General features: G+C 48.7%; 2 protein-coding genes across 2 annotated transcripts; both read right to left on the reverse strand.

Moving 5' to 3' along the window:
- Positions 1–360: 360 nt before the first annotated feature.
- On the reverse strand, positions 361–4077 carry LOC308495156 (melanoma-associated antigen B5-like; the record flags this gene model as incomplete). The annotated part of the gene is made up of 2 exons (XM_081043078.1): positions 361–1433; positions 3963–4077. 2 exons carry the CDS (start codon positions 4075–4077, stop codon positions 361–363), a joined length of 1188 nt encoding a protein of 395 aa, XP_080899204.1.
- Positions 4078–8506: 4429 nt separating this feature from the next.
- LOC308495157 (melanoma-associated antigen B1-like) lies at positions 8507–9517 on the reverse strand (the record flags this gene model as incomplete). The annotated part of the gene is made up of 1 exon (XM_081043079.1): positions 8507–9517. One exon carries the CDS (start codon positions 9515–9517, stop codon positions 8507–8509), a length of 1011 nt encoding a protein of 336 aa, XP_080899205.1.
- Between the last annotated feature and the right edge of the window lie 6681 nt (positions 9518–16198).

Consider the following 16198-nt stretch of genomic DNA (forward strand, 5'->3'; position numbering starts at 1 on the left):
TCTGTGGGCAGAGGCTGGGTCTTTATGTCTGCAAGCCTAGTACTAGCACAGAGGCTTCCAAAGCGCAGACGCTCAATTATGTTTTGGGAAGAGAAGAGAGAGTGAGTGAGAGGTCTGGTCTAACTTGTTAAGATCTACCATCTCCTACACTCTTTAATACGCTAAGCATATCAAGATGTAAATCAATTTTACAAAACAAAAGACTGAGTCAGCAAAATGAAAGTTTTATGACGTTTTATTATTTTTTCTATTCCATTCTCCGAAAAATTTTACCGTGGGATTCTTTCACATTTCCTCTGATGTCCCTCTTGTGATGTAGTTTTTTATTTTTATTTTTATCTTCATGGTAAAAAAAAATCCTCAGGCATCACTAGGGGCGAGAGCAGCCAGGGCCGTGATGTCATGTCCGGCTGTGGCACCAGTGGCAGCCCTGACTGACTCTGTAGCGCTTGCTCTCTCTTCGTCTAACAGAGCCTCTTCATACCAGGGTGAGAAGGCACTAGGGCCTGTGTCAACACCCTTTGCCAAGAATTCCAGGACTTGCATCTTGCTTGTTTCAGCGCGAGCTCTGGGGCCCCACAGAAACTCGTACAGCGCAGGATCGCTGTCAGGTACCTGGCGGTACTCCAGATACTCTAGCTGCACCAGGTCCGTGTAAATGAGCTTCCTGGGCTCCCCGTAGATGCGGTGCTCCCTCCCAGCGTATACTTGCAGTATATTCAGGAATTTCCAGATGTCTTCCTCTGTGGCACAGTTGCCCTTCATGAAGATTACGCCCAGGATTCCCATGAGGAGACCGGTCTTTGGTAACCCGTTGCCAGCATACACCCTCCCATTATTGGGGAGGTTCAGTTTGCTGACCAGGTCATATGCCTGGTTGCTTGAGTCGACTTCCTTCAAGTCGACCGCAAAGACGGCCTCAATATGATCAGAGGCTGTTTTGATGATGTCAGCAAATTGGTCTTGGTTAATTTCGCCCACAATCTTCAGCATGTCTTCCTTCAGAATGGGCTCTTGCATTTCATACTTGCACAGGAGAAATTGCTCCAGCAAATACAACTTCGTGGTTAGAAGATCACTGCACGAGGTCTCGGGAGATGGGACCTCCAAAGAACACGAATGGTCCTTATCTTGACTTTCATCACCTTTGTCAGATGTTGTGTCAAAAGCACCTGAAGAGGTAAAGGTGGTAGACGAGGGTCTCCAAGACCCCTGGGAAGTGCTACTTGTCTCAGTAGCTGATGGCCTTTGAGGATCACCTTCCAAAACAGAAGAGTAGGAGGGGTACTCGTTTCCCACTACTGCAGCTTTCTGATCTGTCTTGTGACTCTTGGAGTCAGCACGGGTTCGGTAGTGTTTGTTACGGGCACGGCCCTTACGCTTCTGTCGCCGTGGAGGCATGATGACACAGCGGGCACCGGTGATGCCAGCACCTGGACGGGGGAGAACGAGATGGTGTGGCACCTTTGCGGGGAGATTCCACCTTGGCCTTAACCAAGGGCACCTCTTTAAGTGTCTGAGGGCCGTCATTGCTCTGGGAACCCTCTTTAAGGATGTGAGGGCTCCTCTCTGATCAGCCTGTCTGCTGAAAACCCTGTAGAGAAGCTTAGAGCGTATTTAGGTCAGAGCCACACAGCCCTTTCTAGGTGTTACTGGGGCGACAGCAGGGCCTGTCAAGGGGATCCCCTTTGTCCTGGGTTTGGGAAGTGCTCTCAGTTCACATTCAGGATGATTATGTTAATGATTGGCAAGAAGCCCTACCCCACTCCCCACTGTGGTTCTTAAGCTGCCACCTAAATCCTCCATGCCACAAGAATGAAGACATGGTGCTTCTGGTAGAGAGTGCACCCAAAACTGACATCTCTCTGGGGCCCTCTCTGTCCTACGCTTTTTGGAGTCGTCAGTTCTCGTGGGGAATGCTCACGTGGTTCCAGGTAGGGACTGAGAGACGTCCGTCCTGCTGACTGTTGGCTTTACCGTCACCACACGTTCAGGGTGATGGGTGGTCCCTCAGGCTTCACTCAGTTTCCTGCCTTGGCACAGCCAGAGCCAGGGTCTCCTCTCTCGGCTTCAGGCCTATCTCATAGTAATGTCAGCACCTACCCGAGGGCCGGCAGGAAGAATAGAGTTTCGCCTCCTCTGGCTGCATTGGCCTGGCTTCGCTCAAATGAAAGATGCACGAACAAGTTGAGGTCCCCTCGTGAATGCTCCCACCGGGTCTCCCGCAAATCCTGTTGGAATGCCTGGGTGTATCTAAGATTCTTCCCTCTGATGAACTGTGACTGCACCACTCAGACAAAGGCCTTCACTCACTGTGATTCCCGGAGGAAGAATTAAGGGGCAGTTCTCCCTGACAAAGGCCTGGGCCTCCTTGAGTGACAGTAGTCAGGCATACTGAGGTCCTCGCTCTGAGTTTGGGGTGAGTGGTCCGCGCAGTGATCATGCTCCGTACCCTGATTCTCCACTGACCAGGAAATCCTCCCTGTGCTGACCTTTTGCCAGCACCTCAGCCCCCGGCCCCCACCCCGATGACGTAGTGACAGAAAGTGAGAAAGCACCTGGGGCTTTGCACCCGCCGGGACCCTCCCATGCAAAGTCGAGTGGTGATCCGCACGCCCCAGTTCCTGAGTCTGGGGTCCCTTCACTCCTCACTTCGGGCCTGACCTTCAGTCTCTGGGGCCTGCGATTTCTGCCTCAGCTGAGCTGAGCCAGAGAGCAGTAGTCCGGACCGAGGTCTTTATTCCCTGAGACCACCCGGGGTACGCAAAGGACTTTGGGACTAACTGAGGACTTTGGGCCTAGCAGTCATTTTGAGGCCTCCCGGGAATGGGGGTGGGGGTAGTTTAGGGTAATGTGTGGCTGCCTGTTTTCAGGGGGGAAGATTGTTGGAGATGTTGGGGCCCCCGCCCCCTTCACTCCGCCCCCCCGCCCGCAGTCCTCTGTCTGTGTCTTCCCTTGACTCCTTGTGGGGGTTGGTCCACCACTCATGTGCTGACCTGAGGTCAACCGCCATATTAAAGACCGCTTCTCCTTGAGACGCTGATTGGAGTCATTTTCAGCATGGAAATACCACCGTGGTTACAAGGAGGCTACAGTTGCAGTTTTCCCCAAGGGCACTGCTCGAAATTCCCACAGGGCTCCCGCTCTAATCGGCCTGTCCCCTTTAGGCTGCATCTGTGTGCTCTGACTGTAGCATACTGACGGGACAGGGGCTGTGAGTCTTTTCGTATGAGAAGTCTCTGATTTCATGTTCAAGGGCATCATTCAATTGGTGCAGTTCTAGGAACCCATGAGAAGAAAGTGAAGGGGATCCTCAGGGTGTCAGCCCTGTCCAGGTCTCCAGTGGGGAGTTTTCTGTCCCGGTCACTTTGGGGTACTCAGTCCTCAATAAGGGCCCTTACTTTGGCTCCACATAGGGCCTGGTACACCCACCCCTTTAGTCGAATGGTGGCTCCACTTTCAAACTAAGGATTTCACCTCCCATAGACCTGATGTAAATAAGTGTTGGGGGAGCTTCAGCGGGACAGCCCCGTCCTGGGTCTTCAAGGGCTGAAACCAGGGATGTCGCCTGATTCTTTGTCATCCCTACGATTTAGTGGTGATGGTCCCTCAGTGGTTGCTTCTACCCCCATTATGGCCTCAAATTCCTCCCCAGCCCTTAGGCCTACCCCTCCTGCTAAGGCCAGCACCACCCTGAGACCCCTAGGAGGAAGTGAGGACCTCCGCCTCTGACCATACCTGTGTCAGTCTCCTGCGGCCAGGTAAGGAAGAGAATTCTGTCGTGTTTCTACTGCTGTGAGGTGTGTGGTTCCCTTCGTCCTCACAGTATTCACGTTGGCCTCTGGAAAGCCTAGAGATCCTCCCCTGTGGTCCTTAGGCCACACCCCTTAGAGTAAGTCACCCCTTTGTGACAGCACGGGAGGAAGTGAGTATGTCACTTCCTGTCAACAGTGCCCAGGTACCCAGGGCAGCCAGCAGGGGCAGGGTTCTCTGTGGTCCTCTCAGTTCTGAGTGTGCAGTGTTCCCTACATCCTGACTCAGGGTCCTCACCTCGACTCCTGACAGGGCCGGGGACATCTTCCTTGGCTTACCTGAGGACCCTCCCCTCAGACCAAGGCCCTCCATTCTGCCACCCTTCTCTCCGAGTCAGTCTGACAGCCCTGACCAAGGCACCCCAGGGTTGATGGCTGGGGCAGTCTCTGGGCCACCTCACTGCCCTGGGGTGTGCAATACCCTGTGGTCTCTCCGGGCTCTGCACTTGAATCCTGGCAGGGCCTGGAATGCGTCCCTGTAGTGTCCTGGGTCTCAGAGCCGCAGACCAAGTGCTCACTTCCTGGGGTGCCAGGGAGGGAAGGTCAGGGAGTGCTGCATGAGGATGTCCTCCCTGCGCCCTTCCTGGGCTGACAGCAGGATTCAGACTCCTTGGGGCCTCTTGTTCAGCGTAGGAGTGAGCCCCAATGCTCACTCGGGATCCTTACATGACTCCTGATGGGAACCGGGACTGCTCCTTCTTTCAGCTTAAGGTCACCTACATAGAGCCAAGCTCGCATGTCCCTGAGAACCCTGAAAGAACCCTGAAAGACTCCTAACTGTGGGCGTGAATGTTTCTCCCTCTGCTGAACTGGGACCACCCCACTCACACTGAGACCCTTACTCCTCAGTGGCCTCTCAGTGGGATCTGATGGCGTCTCTTCCCGATATCTCTTCCTGGGACCTCCCAGGGCTGATAGTCGGAGGATTCTGTGGGGCCCCCACTGCTATGAGGTGGTTGGTCCGTAGTCTGGAAGGTTCCACATCTGGCTATCAGTTCACTGGCAATAGTGAGACTGCTCTATGGGACCTCACTGTTCTGAGGTTGGCGGCCCCCTTAGTTCTCACAGGGTCGGAATCTGAATTTCCCCCTCTGCCCACTAGAGAACCCCAGATTCAGGCCAATACCTTCACTTCATTGAGTGTCTGGGGCTGGAGGTGAGGTGGTGACATATCCGACTAGCCCTGCCCAGGGTTCGCAGGGCTGGAAGATGGTGAGACTTGGTGGCTCCCCTCTGCTCTGGGCCAGTGCCCTCCTGAGGCCTCCCTCAGTATGCTCCGTATCTTGACTTGTAGCTCTTCCCTCATACGAGGGCTGACAATAACCTGACCCCTGAGAAGAAGGGAAGTTTGCCTCATCTGGTCTCCCAAGGCTGACAGCAGTGGAAGGAATCTGTGCTGCCCCCAGTTAACAGGTATCTGGTCCCCTCAGTCTTCAAGGCTCTCACCTTGACTCCCGACCACCGGTAATTCCTCCCTCTGCTGCGTTGAGATACTCCTTGATGAGGTCCCTCCCCTCTAGGAGACGCCCTGGAGGGAGGTGTGACTGGTCACCTCACGGAGCCCAGGTCTCCAAGTCCAACAATGGGACAGGGCTCTAGATTGCCCCCTCATTTCTGGGAAGGGTACGCTCTTTGTCACTTAGTGTCACTACCTTGACACTGTTAGCCCCTTGGCTGAATGGGGCTCCCCCATGGGTCCCAGAGTTGCAGTTCCCGCAGATCATCTCCTCCCTCAGAAACTGAGGGGTAACCTCAGTGTGAAAGCTCTACCTGGACGTCCAGGGCCGACTGCGGAAGCAGAACTTTGTGCCTTCCCCTCTCTTCTGGGGTGGATGGCTGCCTCATCCCTAATGCAGGATTTTTACCTGGATGGCTGCCTTGCGCTGGGCTGCCCCTCTCTGCTGGACAGCCAAGCTGAAAAGCAAAGCCCCATCTCCTGGAATCCCTCCAAGGAGAAGTCAGGTTGTCCCCCATCATGCCAGGCCTTCCCTGGGCCTGCCAGGGCAAACCTCGAGGGAGGGGCTGGGTGCAGGCCCCTCTGTTGTGTTAATCAGGGTCTTCACCTTGAGTGTGAGCCAATCTGGGGACTGTATCCTCTGCTTACCTGAAGGGATAGCCCTCAGGCCTAGGGGATAGCCTTCCTGGGACTTCCAAGACAGAGGTCAGGAGGAGCCGCGAATAGCCACAACTGTTTTCCTCTTTCAAGGGCTGACAGCTGGGGTGGGGCTCTATGGACCCCACTGCTCTGGTTCCCTTCTTGGAAGTGTCACATCCCTACCACATTGAGAAGTTTCCTACTGCAAACCTGGCAGAGACTGGGTCCTCGTGCCAGGAGTGATGTGACAGGGGCAGGTTGTGGCAAAACGCAGGGACCCCAGACGAGGTGCTGGGTTGTCAGAGAAAAAACAGTCTGATGGATTCCTTCTTTCCACTTGGCCTGTCATGTGACTTCTGTAGTGCCAGACTGACTTTTGCAAGGGGGGGCTGCCCACGTTGATTTTTGAGACCTCAATGTTTTGAGCTTAACTGGTTGTGCATATGTACGTAATCATACTGCCACTATTATTTCTTGTCTTCTTTATTCATCCTGCTCATTCTCATAGCGATACTTCTGTATCGCTATTCTTACTGCTGTGTGTATCCTATTCTAATCCCCTGCTCTCTGTACAGAGACCTTCCTTAGTCCCCTGAGATGCATTCCTGGAGCTCTGAGATGGAAATAGTGAATTAAAAGGCACGTAGTCAGACTCAGGCTGGTAGGATTGGAAAAATGTGAACTTCCCACAAATTCAAAACAGGGATCTAATCCGGGCTCGGTCACTTACCAGCTTTGTGAAGGTGAAAAATGTGCAAGTTATTGATGTCTAAAGGCAGTCCGGTAAGCCTTATCGTGTAGGAATGTTAGAACATACATACTGTATTATAGACGACTTGGGATATGGATTGGGATGTAGTGGGTCTTTAATGATTAGCCGCTATTATGTGTTTATTTTGAATCCCCAAAACAGTAAGATCCCATCAGAGTTTTTTGTTTCTTAAATCCAGCACATATCAAATAATACGCAATGATTCGCAACAAACTTTCTTTAATAAGCTAAGCATATCCACGTAGTTTTAACATTAGCAAAATAAAGACTGTAAGGTATAAGGCAAACCAATAATTGATCACAGTGAAATTTTTGTGTTTTAATTTCCTTCCTTCCCTTTAGGATCCCAAGGGTTTTATCCTTGGATTCTTTCACGTCTCCATGAGAATCCTGTTTCACTGCCCCGTTATCTCCTCTAGATCAGGAGCAAAATATTGAATATTTTCAAGTTGTTTTACAAATTTCAATACTGTAACATTCAAAGCTTTTCACCAGCAAACGCGTGAGAGCCATAGCATTCACATATTTATATTCTGAAAGTTCTACACCTTCTACTGAAAGAAACAACATTTGAAAACAACACTACATATCTATACCAGTCTATTTATCTGTCTGTCTGTTTTTACCTAGAGGTTACTCGTGAGGAAAATGGAAAAGCAGATTAACATTGTGTTACAATTATACTGACCTCGACCACAATTTGTCTTTGAAATTCCAAAACTGTAACTTTCAAACCCGTTAAATAGGAAGAATATGACAGGCACGTCATTCACATGTTTATAATTTGAAGGTGTAAAGCTTCATTAAAAGACATAACATTTGAAAAACATACTACGTCTGTTAATATATCTAATCTAATCTATTTTACCCAGAAGTTACTCATGAGGACAAAGGAAATGCAGACAAACACCGTTTTAAAAGTAAACTGGCCTTGATCACAACTTGTCTTATAAATTCCAAAAGTCTAAAATTCAAACCTTTAGATAGTTAAAAAATGTGAGAGCATGTCATTCACATATTTATATTGTGAAGGTTATAAACCTTCATTAAAAGATACATTTGACAAAATGCTACATATCTCTATAGCTATCTGTCATCTATCTATATCTCCTATCTTTCCATCCATCTCTCCATCCATCCATCCATCCATCCATCCATCCATCACTGTACCATCATTCTTTCTTTACCTAGAAGTTGCACATGGGGTGAAAAAGGAAATGCTCTTAAAAATCCTGCTTACAGCTAAACTGACGTTGACCACAGTTTGTCTTACAAATTCCAAAACTGTAACTTTCAAACCCTTTACGTAGAAAAAATATGACAGCCATGTCATTCACATATTCACATGTTGAGAGTTCTAAACCTTCTTTAAAAGACATCACATTTGATAAAATACTACATGTCTGTCTATACCTACATCTAATCTATTTACCTAGAAGTTAGTCGTGAAGAAAAAGGAAATGCAGATAAACACTTTGTTAAAAGTAAACCGTCCTTCACCACAATTTGTCTTACAACTTTCAAACGTTTTAGATAGCAACAAATGTGACAGCCACGTCATTCTCATGTTTATATTTTGAATCTTGTAAACCTTTCTTAAAACAAATAATCTGAAATTGGTCTCCGTTTCTATGTGTTTATCTATCTACGTATCGATCTAGTATCTGTCATCTATCTATTCTTCTATCTCTACCCAGAAGTCACTCATGAGAAAAAAGGAAAAGCACATAAACATTTTGTTAAAACTAAAGTGACCTCAACCGCCCACTACTTGACAGGCAGGCTGGTCTCTTCAACCCCGAGGTGAAAAGCCTGCCCCAGACCTCACTACATGTGGGAGGAGCCGTGCGCCGTGGCCTTGGAAGGCGCACGGGCCTTGGCAATACTGGCAGCCCTGGCTGCGGCTCTCACCTCTGCTCTCTCTTCCTCATCTCTCAAAGCCTCCTCGTACAGCTTTGGGAAGGCACTGGGGACGGTCTCTTTGAGCCTGGCCATAATCTCCAGCACTTTCATCTTGGTGGTCTCAGCGTGGGCTCTTGGGCCCCACAGGAACTCATAGCGTGGAGGATCACTGCCGGGCACCTGGCGGTACTCCAGGTACTTGGGCTGCACTAAATCTTTGATGATGAGCTTCTTGGGCTCCCCGAAGATGGCATGCCTCCTCCCAGCGTAGACGCCCAACACGCTGAGTGATTCCCAGACCTCCTCCTCGGTGGCGCGGTTGCCCTTCAGGAAGATCGCGGCCAGGATGTTCATCAAGAGACCAATCTTTGGGACACTCTTATCCCTGTTCAGACTTCCCTCACTGGGGAGATCCAGAATGGTGATGAGGGCATAGAAGTGATTGCCGGGGTCGACTTCCTTCACCTCAAGGCCAAAGACCAGCTCCATGTGTTGAGAGGCTCTCCTGAGGATCTCAGAGAACTGCTCCTTGTACTTCTTTTTGACCGACTTCAGCATTTCTGCCTGTGTAATGCACTCACCCATTTTATACTTCCCCAGCAGGAACTTCACCAGCCTGTGTGCCTTCCTGGTCAGAGGATCTGGGGGAGCCGACCGAGTGGACAATGCCACAAGGGAGGTGCTTGGGCCCTCCTCAACTTGGCTCTGGGCCCCTCCATCAGAACTTGGGAATGACACACCTGCCTCAGGAGGCCCAGCGGCTGAGGCTCCCTGAGGTTCCTGGAAAGGGCCAGGAGCAGGGCAGCTTTGGGGAGAACCCCCAGAATCAGGAGAAGTGGGGCACTCTTCTTCTGCTGCTGCAGCGGCCTGACCACCTCGGAGACTCTCAGTCTCAGCTGCACCCTGGAGACGTTTACTCTTCTGACCCCGAGGCATGATGACACAGGTCAGGCACAGCGGGCACCGGTGTGGGCAGAACAGGTGATGCCAGCACCTGGAGGAGGGAGAATGAGATGGTGTGTGCACCTCTGCAGGGAGATTCCACCTTGGCCTTAACCAAGGCCGCCTCTGCAGGTCTGAGGGCCGTCAGGGCTTTCGGGGACCCAGGGGGCTCCTCTCTGATTGGCCTGGGTCCTCAGAACCCTGCAAAGCTGCATGGAGAGTACCTAGGACAGAGCCATACACCGTGCCTCGAGTTACTGGGGTGACGGCAGGGCCTGGCAAGGGGAACCTTGTGTTCTGGGTTTGCGATGTGCTCTCAGTTCACATTCAGGATCATTCTGTGAATTTTGGCCAGGCACCCCAGCCCCCCATCTGCTCTGCCTCTCTCCAGTAGACCCTTCAAACCCAGAATCGACATATCCCTGGGGCCCTCTTTGACCACAGTACTTAGGGATTGTGAGGTGTCCTCTGTGTCTGGGGTGAGTGGTCCCCACAGTGATCATGCTCCGTAGCCTGACTCTCCACTGACCTGGAAATCCTCCCTCTGCTGACCGGCTGCCAGCCCCTTAGGCGCAGGCCGCCACCCCTAGGATCTCCCAAAGGAAAGTGAAAAAAGCACCATAGGCTTCACAGTGCCCAGACCCTGCTATGCAATGTCACCTCTGGTGACCCACTGCCAGCGCCTTACCCCCCAGCCCCATGACTCTCCCCTAGGGAAGTGAGAAGGCAACTCGGGACACCCCGCCCAGACCTCCACGTCAATGACACCTCTGCTGACCTGCTGTCGGCCCCTGAGGCGCAGGACGCCACTCCCATGGTCTCCGCAAGCAAAGTGAGAAAGCACCTGGGGCTTTACGCCCACCTCCACACTCCCATGCCAGGGTCTCTTCTGCTGACCTGGTGCCAGCAGCACCTTAGGCCTGATCCCCCACGCTCGTGATCTCCCTCCGGACACGAAGTGAGAAAGAACGTCCGGCTTTCCATCTGCCCGGACCTCCCACGCCAGTGTCCCCCTGCTGGCCTGCTGGCAGCCAATTCGGGCCAGACCCCCCCCACACACACGCATCCCACCCCCCCTCCGCCGTGACTCCCCGCAATGCAAAGTGAGAAGGCACCTGGGGCTTTCAGTGTGCCGGGACCCTCCATCGGACCCTCCATCAGGTGTCCCCTAGCTGGCCTGCTGCCAGCCCCCCAACCCCCCAGCCTCGGGCCCCCAGCCCCGTGACCTCCTGACCCTAAGTGAGAAAGCAGCTCCTGGGGCTTCACACCCACGCGACCCGTGTGGGGCAGCGATCCGCAGGCCCCAGTTCTGGGGCCTGGGCTCCCCGCACTCCTCACTGGGGGCCTGACCCTCAGTGTCTGGGGCCCGCGATGTCCCCCTCAGCTGAGCCCAGCCACAGTCCACCCGGCCCGGCCGTGGCCTTCATTGCGGGACCCGCGCGGGGACGGGACGGGCTGTGGGCCTAGCAGCCACTTTGAGGCCTCCCGGGAGTAGGGAGTGGGGTGGGGGTGGGGCAGGACACTGCCTGGCTGCCTGTTTCCAGAGGGGAGGGGTCGGTGTGGTCGGGGCAGGGCCCCGCACTTGTACCTAAGGACACTGAGGACAGCTGGTGCCCTGATGCCCACAGGATGACAGGCGGACTCCTCCTTCTGCTCCCTGCACCCCGCAGCGCTGGCACAGGCCTCACCGGGTGGGCGGGGCCGCCTGGCTCCCTGGCAGTGGGCGGGGCCACTTCCGGTGCGTGGGGCTGGGCGGGGCTGCGGCACGGGAGGGGGTGGGGGTCTGGGGGAGAGCCCCGCAGGACTGGCCCTCAGGAGCCCGGTCTGCACTCTCAGCAGGTCCTGGGGCTCCTCCTTCTGCTCCCCCGAGTCAGCTGGCCTGGGACCCAGGCTCTCTTGTCCCTCAGAACCCCCAGGAGGAAATATTTAGGGACCCGAGCCAAGCTGCCATGCGTGGGGCCGCCCATCACTGACAGTAATGGGTGACCCCCCCCCCCCGCCGTCCTCTCTGTCTTCCCTTGATGCCTTGTAGCTGCTGGGCCACCTCCCCTGTGTCGCCCTGCGGCCAACCTCTCACATCAAAGACTGCGACTGCCTGAGACTCCTGCTGCATGTGCTGGTGCACCCCTCCTGGCCCTCCCTGCGTGAGGGCTCCCAGAGATGGCTGCAGGGTGTGAGAATCCTGGGGGCCCCCGTATTCTGAGGTAAGGAACTTGCACTGTACTGTATCATACATAGCAGGCCTGTAAGTCATCCCTTGTCTAACTTAAATCCTTCCTTTCCTAAGTTCCTCTAGAATCACGTGGAGAAAGTGGGGTGCCCATTAGCCTCACAGCTCTGCCGGGGGCCTCTGTTGGCTGACATCGGTGTTATTGCTGCAAGTTTCTGGACCAAATTTCTGCCCTCATGTGCAAATGCTGTGATAGTTGCTATTCTTGTTTAATCCACGCCTGAGCTTGTATTAAGGTGATGATTTGAAAAGCACAGTCCTCATCTACTAACAAAATTTCAGATGGTCATTGAACAACCTCTGGACTCACAGTGTCCCAAACAATTCAAACTTTCATCCTGATGTTACCCCATGGCCCTGGCACCTGGCTATGAGGCAGTGCCTCGGGTTCTTTCAGGGAAACATGAGAAATTCATTGTCCCAGGGCACACGGGAAGAAACAAGGCCCAAACTTTACAAACTTTCCTCCAACCATCCCTGTCAACTACAGGCCTGTGTCTCCTTCCTGGCACGCTGCCAGCTGCCCCCACACAATTACTGATTCAGTACAAACTTAGTGCTTCTCAGCGGTTTCTCATTACTTTTTTACTGCTATTGTTGTTGTTGTTGTTTTTATCACTTCTTTAGTTTTTGAATGGTTGATTTGGGACCCAGGAAACAGCAGCCCAAGTTTGGTCGTCATCTTGGAAACTATGGGTAAGGCTCTAAATCTGTAATCCATTTAAGAATGTTCATTTTTACAATATTCTGTTCCCCTGGATGGACGATTCAGGTTTGATCTTTAAAATCTTTCCTTCAACCACTCCTCTCAATCTGACTTTATTTCCGGCTATAGAATAGTCTCAGCTTCAGAGCACTCTCCTACCTGCCCACACAGAGGTTCTAGTTAAACACTGACTTTGAGTACCCCAGGGGTAGTCATGTTTTTTGTTTTACTGTTGTTGTTAACATTGCTTTTGTTATTCCTTAATTTTTCCAGGGTCGATTTGGAGTGTGGGAAACAGCAGTGTGAGTTTGTTTATCACCTTTCCAGTTATACGTAAGGCAGTAAGTCTGAATACATTAAGGAGTATTGACCTATTGACAATATTCTCCTTCCTGTCAATAAATATAGTATACTGCTCTCAGACTTCTTTTTTCTCAGACATACTGATAAGCCTATCAGTACGTTTTTATAGGTCTCGTAAAGAACTTGTACATTTCTGTTTGATTTTCTATTAGGTATGTTTTGTATAGTATTGTTGTGAATGGCATATTTTCCGTTACATGTTGTAATTTCTTAGTCATCTCGTTTGGCCGGATTCCTGAATTTGCTGTAGTGATCTTTGGTACGTCAGCTTTTCCAAGTTTCCTATATATCTGAATACTTTCTGCAACGAGTTTTAGGTTTTTAATAAGGAGATCATATTGTTAGTATCATTATCTCTTTCTTTTCACTATTCTTACTTCTTATCTATTTTGGTGTTTGTATTCTTGTATAATAGTTTTGTACTGGGTATGTATTTTCATCCAATTATAAACAGTGTTTTTCATACCATATATCTTTGTCATGTTCATGACTCTATTGGGTATGCTTGTATTGTTTCACGTTGAGTACGTTCATAGTAGATTTCACAAAATGGAAATTCTCTGCTACTGCTAAAAGTTATTGTCCTGAACTGGTGTGAATTTTTGTCAAATGCTTTTTCTTTTTTAACAATTTTTTTAAAAATTTTCAATTACAGTTGACACGCCATATTATTATATTACTTTCGTGTGTACAACATAGTGATCAGACACTTATGTAGCTTACGAGGTGATCACCCTGATAAATCTCGTACCCATCCGACACCATACATAGTTATCCCAATCTTACTTATTGTCTATATTCCGTATGCTATTGTCTATTTTCCGTATGCCAGGACTATTTTGTAACTACGAATTTGTACCTCTTAACCTCATCCCCCGTCCTCCGTCAAAACGTTCTCTGTATGTATGAGTTTGTTTTTGTTTTGTTTGATTATTTTGTTTTTTAGATTTCACATGTAAGTGAAATCATATTCTGTTTGTCTTTCTCTGACTTATTTCAGTTGGCACAATACCGTGTAGGTCCATCTATGTTGTTGCAGACGGCAAGATTTCATTCTTTTTTTTTTAAAGTTCCATTGTATGTAAGATGTAGGATTTCTTCTCTATCTGTTTACCTATTGATGGACACTTAGTTTGCTTCCATATCTTGACTTTTGGATGACTTTTGGAAATGGTGTTTTACGTTTCGTTGGATAAATACCCAGAAGTGAAATTAATAGGTCCTTTTTTGTCTCTTGTAATAGCCTTTGTTTTAAAGTCTGTTTTGTCTGGTATAATTATTGGTACCCCAGCTTTTTGTTTGTTTCTTTGTTTGTTTCCATTTTCATGAAGTATCTTTTTCCATCCCTTTACTTTTTGTCAGTATGTGTTTTGCGATCTGAAGTGTGTCTCTTGTAGGCAGCATATGTAAGGGTCTTGTTTTCATATCCATTCAGCCCCACTATGTGTTTTTATTGGAGCATTTAATCCATTTATATTGTAACTAATTTTGATAGACATATAGCAACTGTGATTTTATTAGTCATATATTTTTTTTTTACCTCCTTTTCTTCTTTTTAAAGAAGCCTCTAACATTTCTTGTAACACCGCTTTGGTGGTGATAAACTGCTTTTTCTTTTGCTTGTCGGGGAAGCTCTTTATCTATCCTTCAATCTAAATGACAGGCTTGCTGGGTAGAGGAGTCTTGGTTGTGTCCCTGTTTTTCATCACTTTGAATATTTCCTGCTAATTCCTTCTGGCCTGCAAGCTTCTGTTGAAAATCACCTGACAGTCTTTTGGATGCGAGCTCCCTTGTATGTGGCTGTGTGCTTTTCTCTTGCTGCTTTTAAGATTCTCTCTTTTCCTTTAACCTCAGAGACTTTTGCTTTACCCTTGCACGTGGTCCTGTGGTTCCCCCTTTTTGTGCTAATGTGGTGATTTCCAGTTGACAGTGATTTCTAATGTTAATTAACTGCTATATTGGAAATACTCTGTATTTATTTAGAATGTCTGTCCCTATGTGACTAGCTTTGGCCTAAGTATTGTTTTATTGAGGGATCCTCGCCTGGTGTTTGTATGAAGTAGAGGTAGCCTGTTATAACGGTTGACTAATTCCCTATCGTTTTGTGTGGTTTAGAAGAATTTGCGTGAATCGATGATTAGTTTTTCTTTTGCTATTTGGTGTTAACAAGTACCCAAACCAGGGTGGTCTTGGAGGATTAAAATGCTGCCTTGGGTTGGAGTGTAGTTTCTGTTTGTATTATGTGGATTGAAGATTTCTGTTTCTCTGTGGATCTATTTAATTATTTACAATTTGCTAAAAATGCTCCATTTTACCTCAGTTTTCATATTGAAGATATGATATTTAAATAAAATCCTCTTATTATAGAAATTCTCAAACATACACAACGGTACAGAGAATAGAATAGTGAACCCAATTACCTGACGTGCATCATTACCAATCCTCAATTTTTATAAGTAGGATCTTGTTCACATTAAGCTTTAGGATTTCGTTTGGTGATTGGCAGGCACACTCCAGAGGTAACAATGTGCACTTAGTTAGTTAGGAAATGTCTACTGTCTCTTTTTGGTGATGTTGGCAGTCATCACTCTTATCCGTGTATACATTAGAGACTGCAGGATGTTAATTCTCTAATTCTAAAATTCCTTTGAGTTTATAACTTGAAATTCTCCTTTAGGTAGAACTGTATTCTTGTCCACTGTTTGTCATCTGGAAATATCGGTAATACTCATTTATAGTGCTCTCCAGATCTGGAGTCTGCTTTGTCTGAAATAAATATGGCTGCTCCAGTTTTCTTTCATTTGTGTCAGAATGGTATATCGTTTTGCGTCCCTTTCCTTTATCTGTATCTTTATTGGAAGGTGGGTTCGTTGCAGGCAATATGTCATATGGTCTTGTTCTTCTTTTTCTTATCTCTGACAATTTGTGTCCTTTAATTAGTGTATTAGGACTACTGACTTCTCAATTAATGAGTGGTATAGTTGGATTAATATCCACCATATTAGTTACTGTCTTCTATTTGTCACCCTTGTTCTTCGTTTCTTTTCTGTCTCCCAGTCTTTTGCTACCTTCCCTGGTTTGAATTGTGCATTTTATTTACATTATTCCATTTTCTCTCTTGTTTAGCATATCAGTTATACTAATTTCTTTACTTACTGCAGTGGATGCCCTGCAGTAAGTAAAGTTTGAAGTTTCCACATTGATAACTAATCCAAGTCCACGTTCAAACAGTGCACTACCAAGTCCTGTTCCCTATAATACTCGTATTGCTGTCATTCATTTCGCTGATTCATAAGGTGTAATTACTGAGCACACCGCTGCTGTTATTACTGTAAACTGTTTGTTATCTGTTAGATCAAATAAGCAAAAGTAACGT

The sequence above is a fragment of the Rhinolophus hipposideros genome (genome assembly GCF_964194185.1).
Source record: "Rhinolophus hipposideros genome assembly, chromosome: X".
Lineage (NCBI taxonomy): Eukaryota > Metazoa > Chordata > Mammalia > Chiroptera > Rhinolophidae > Rhinolophus > Rhinolophus hipposideros.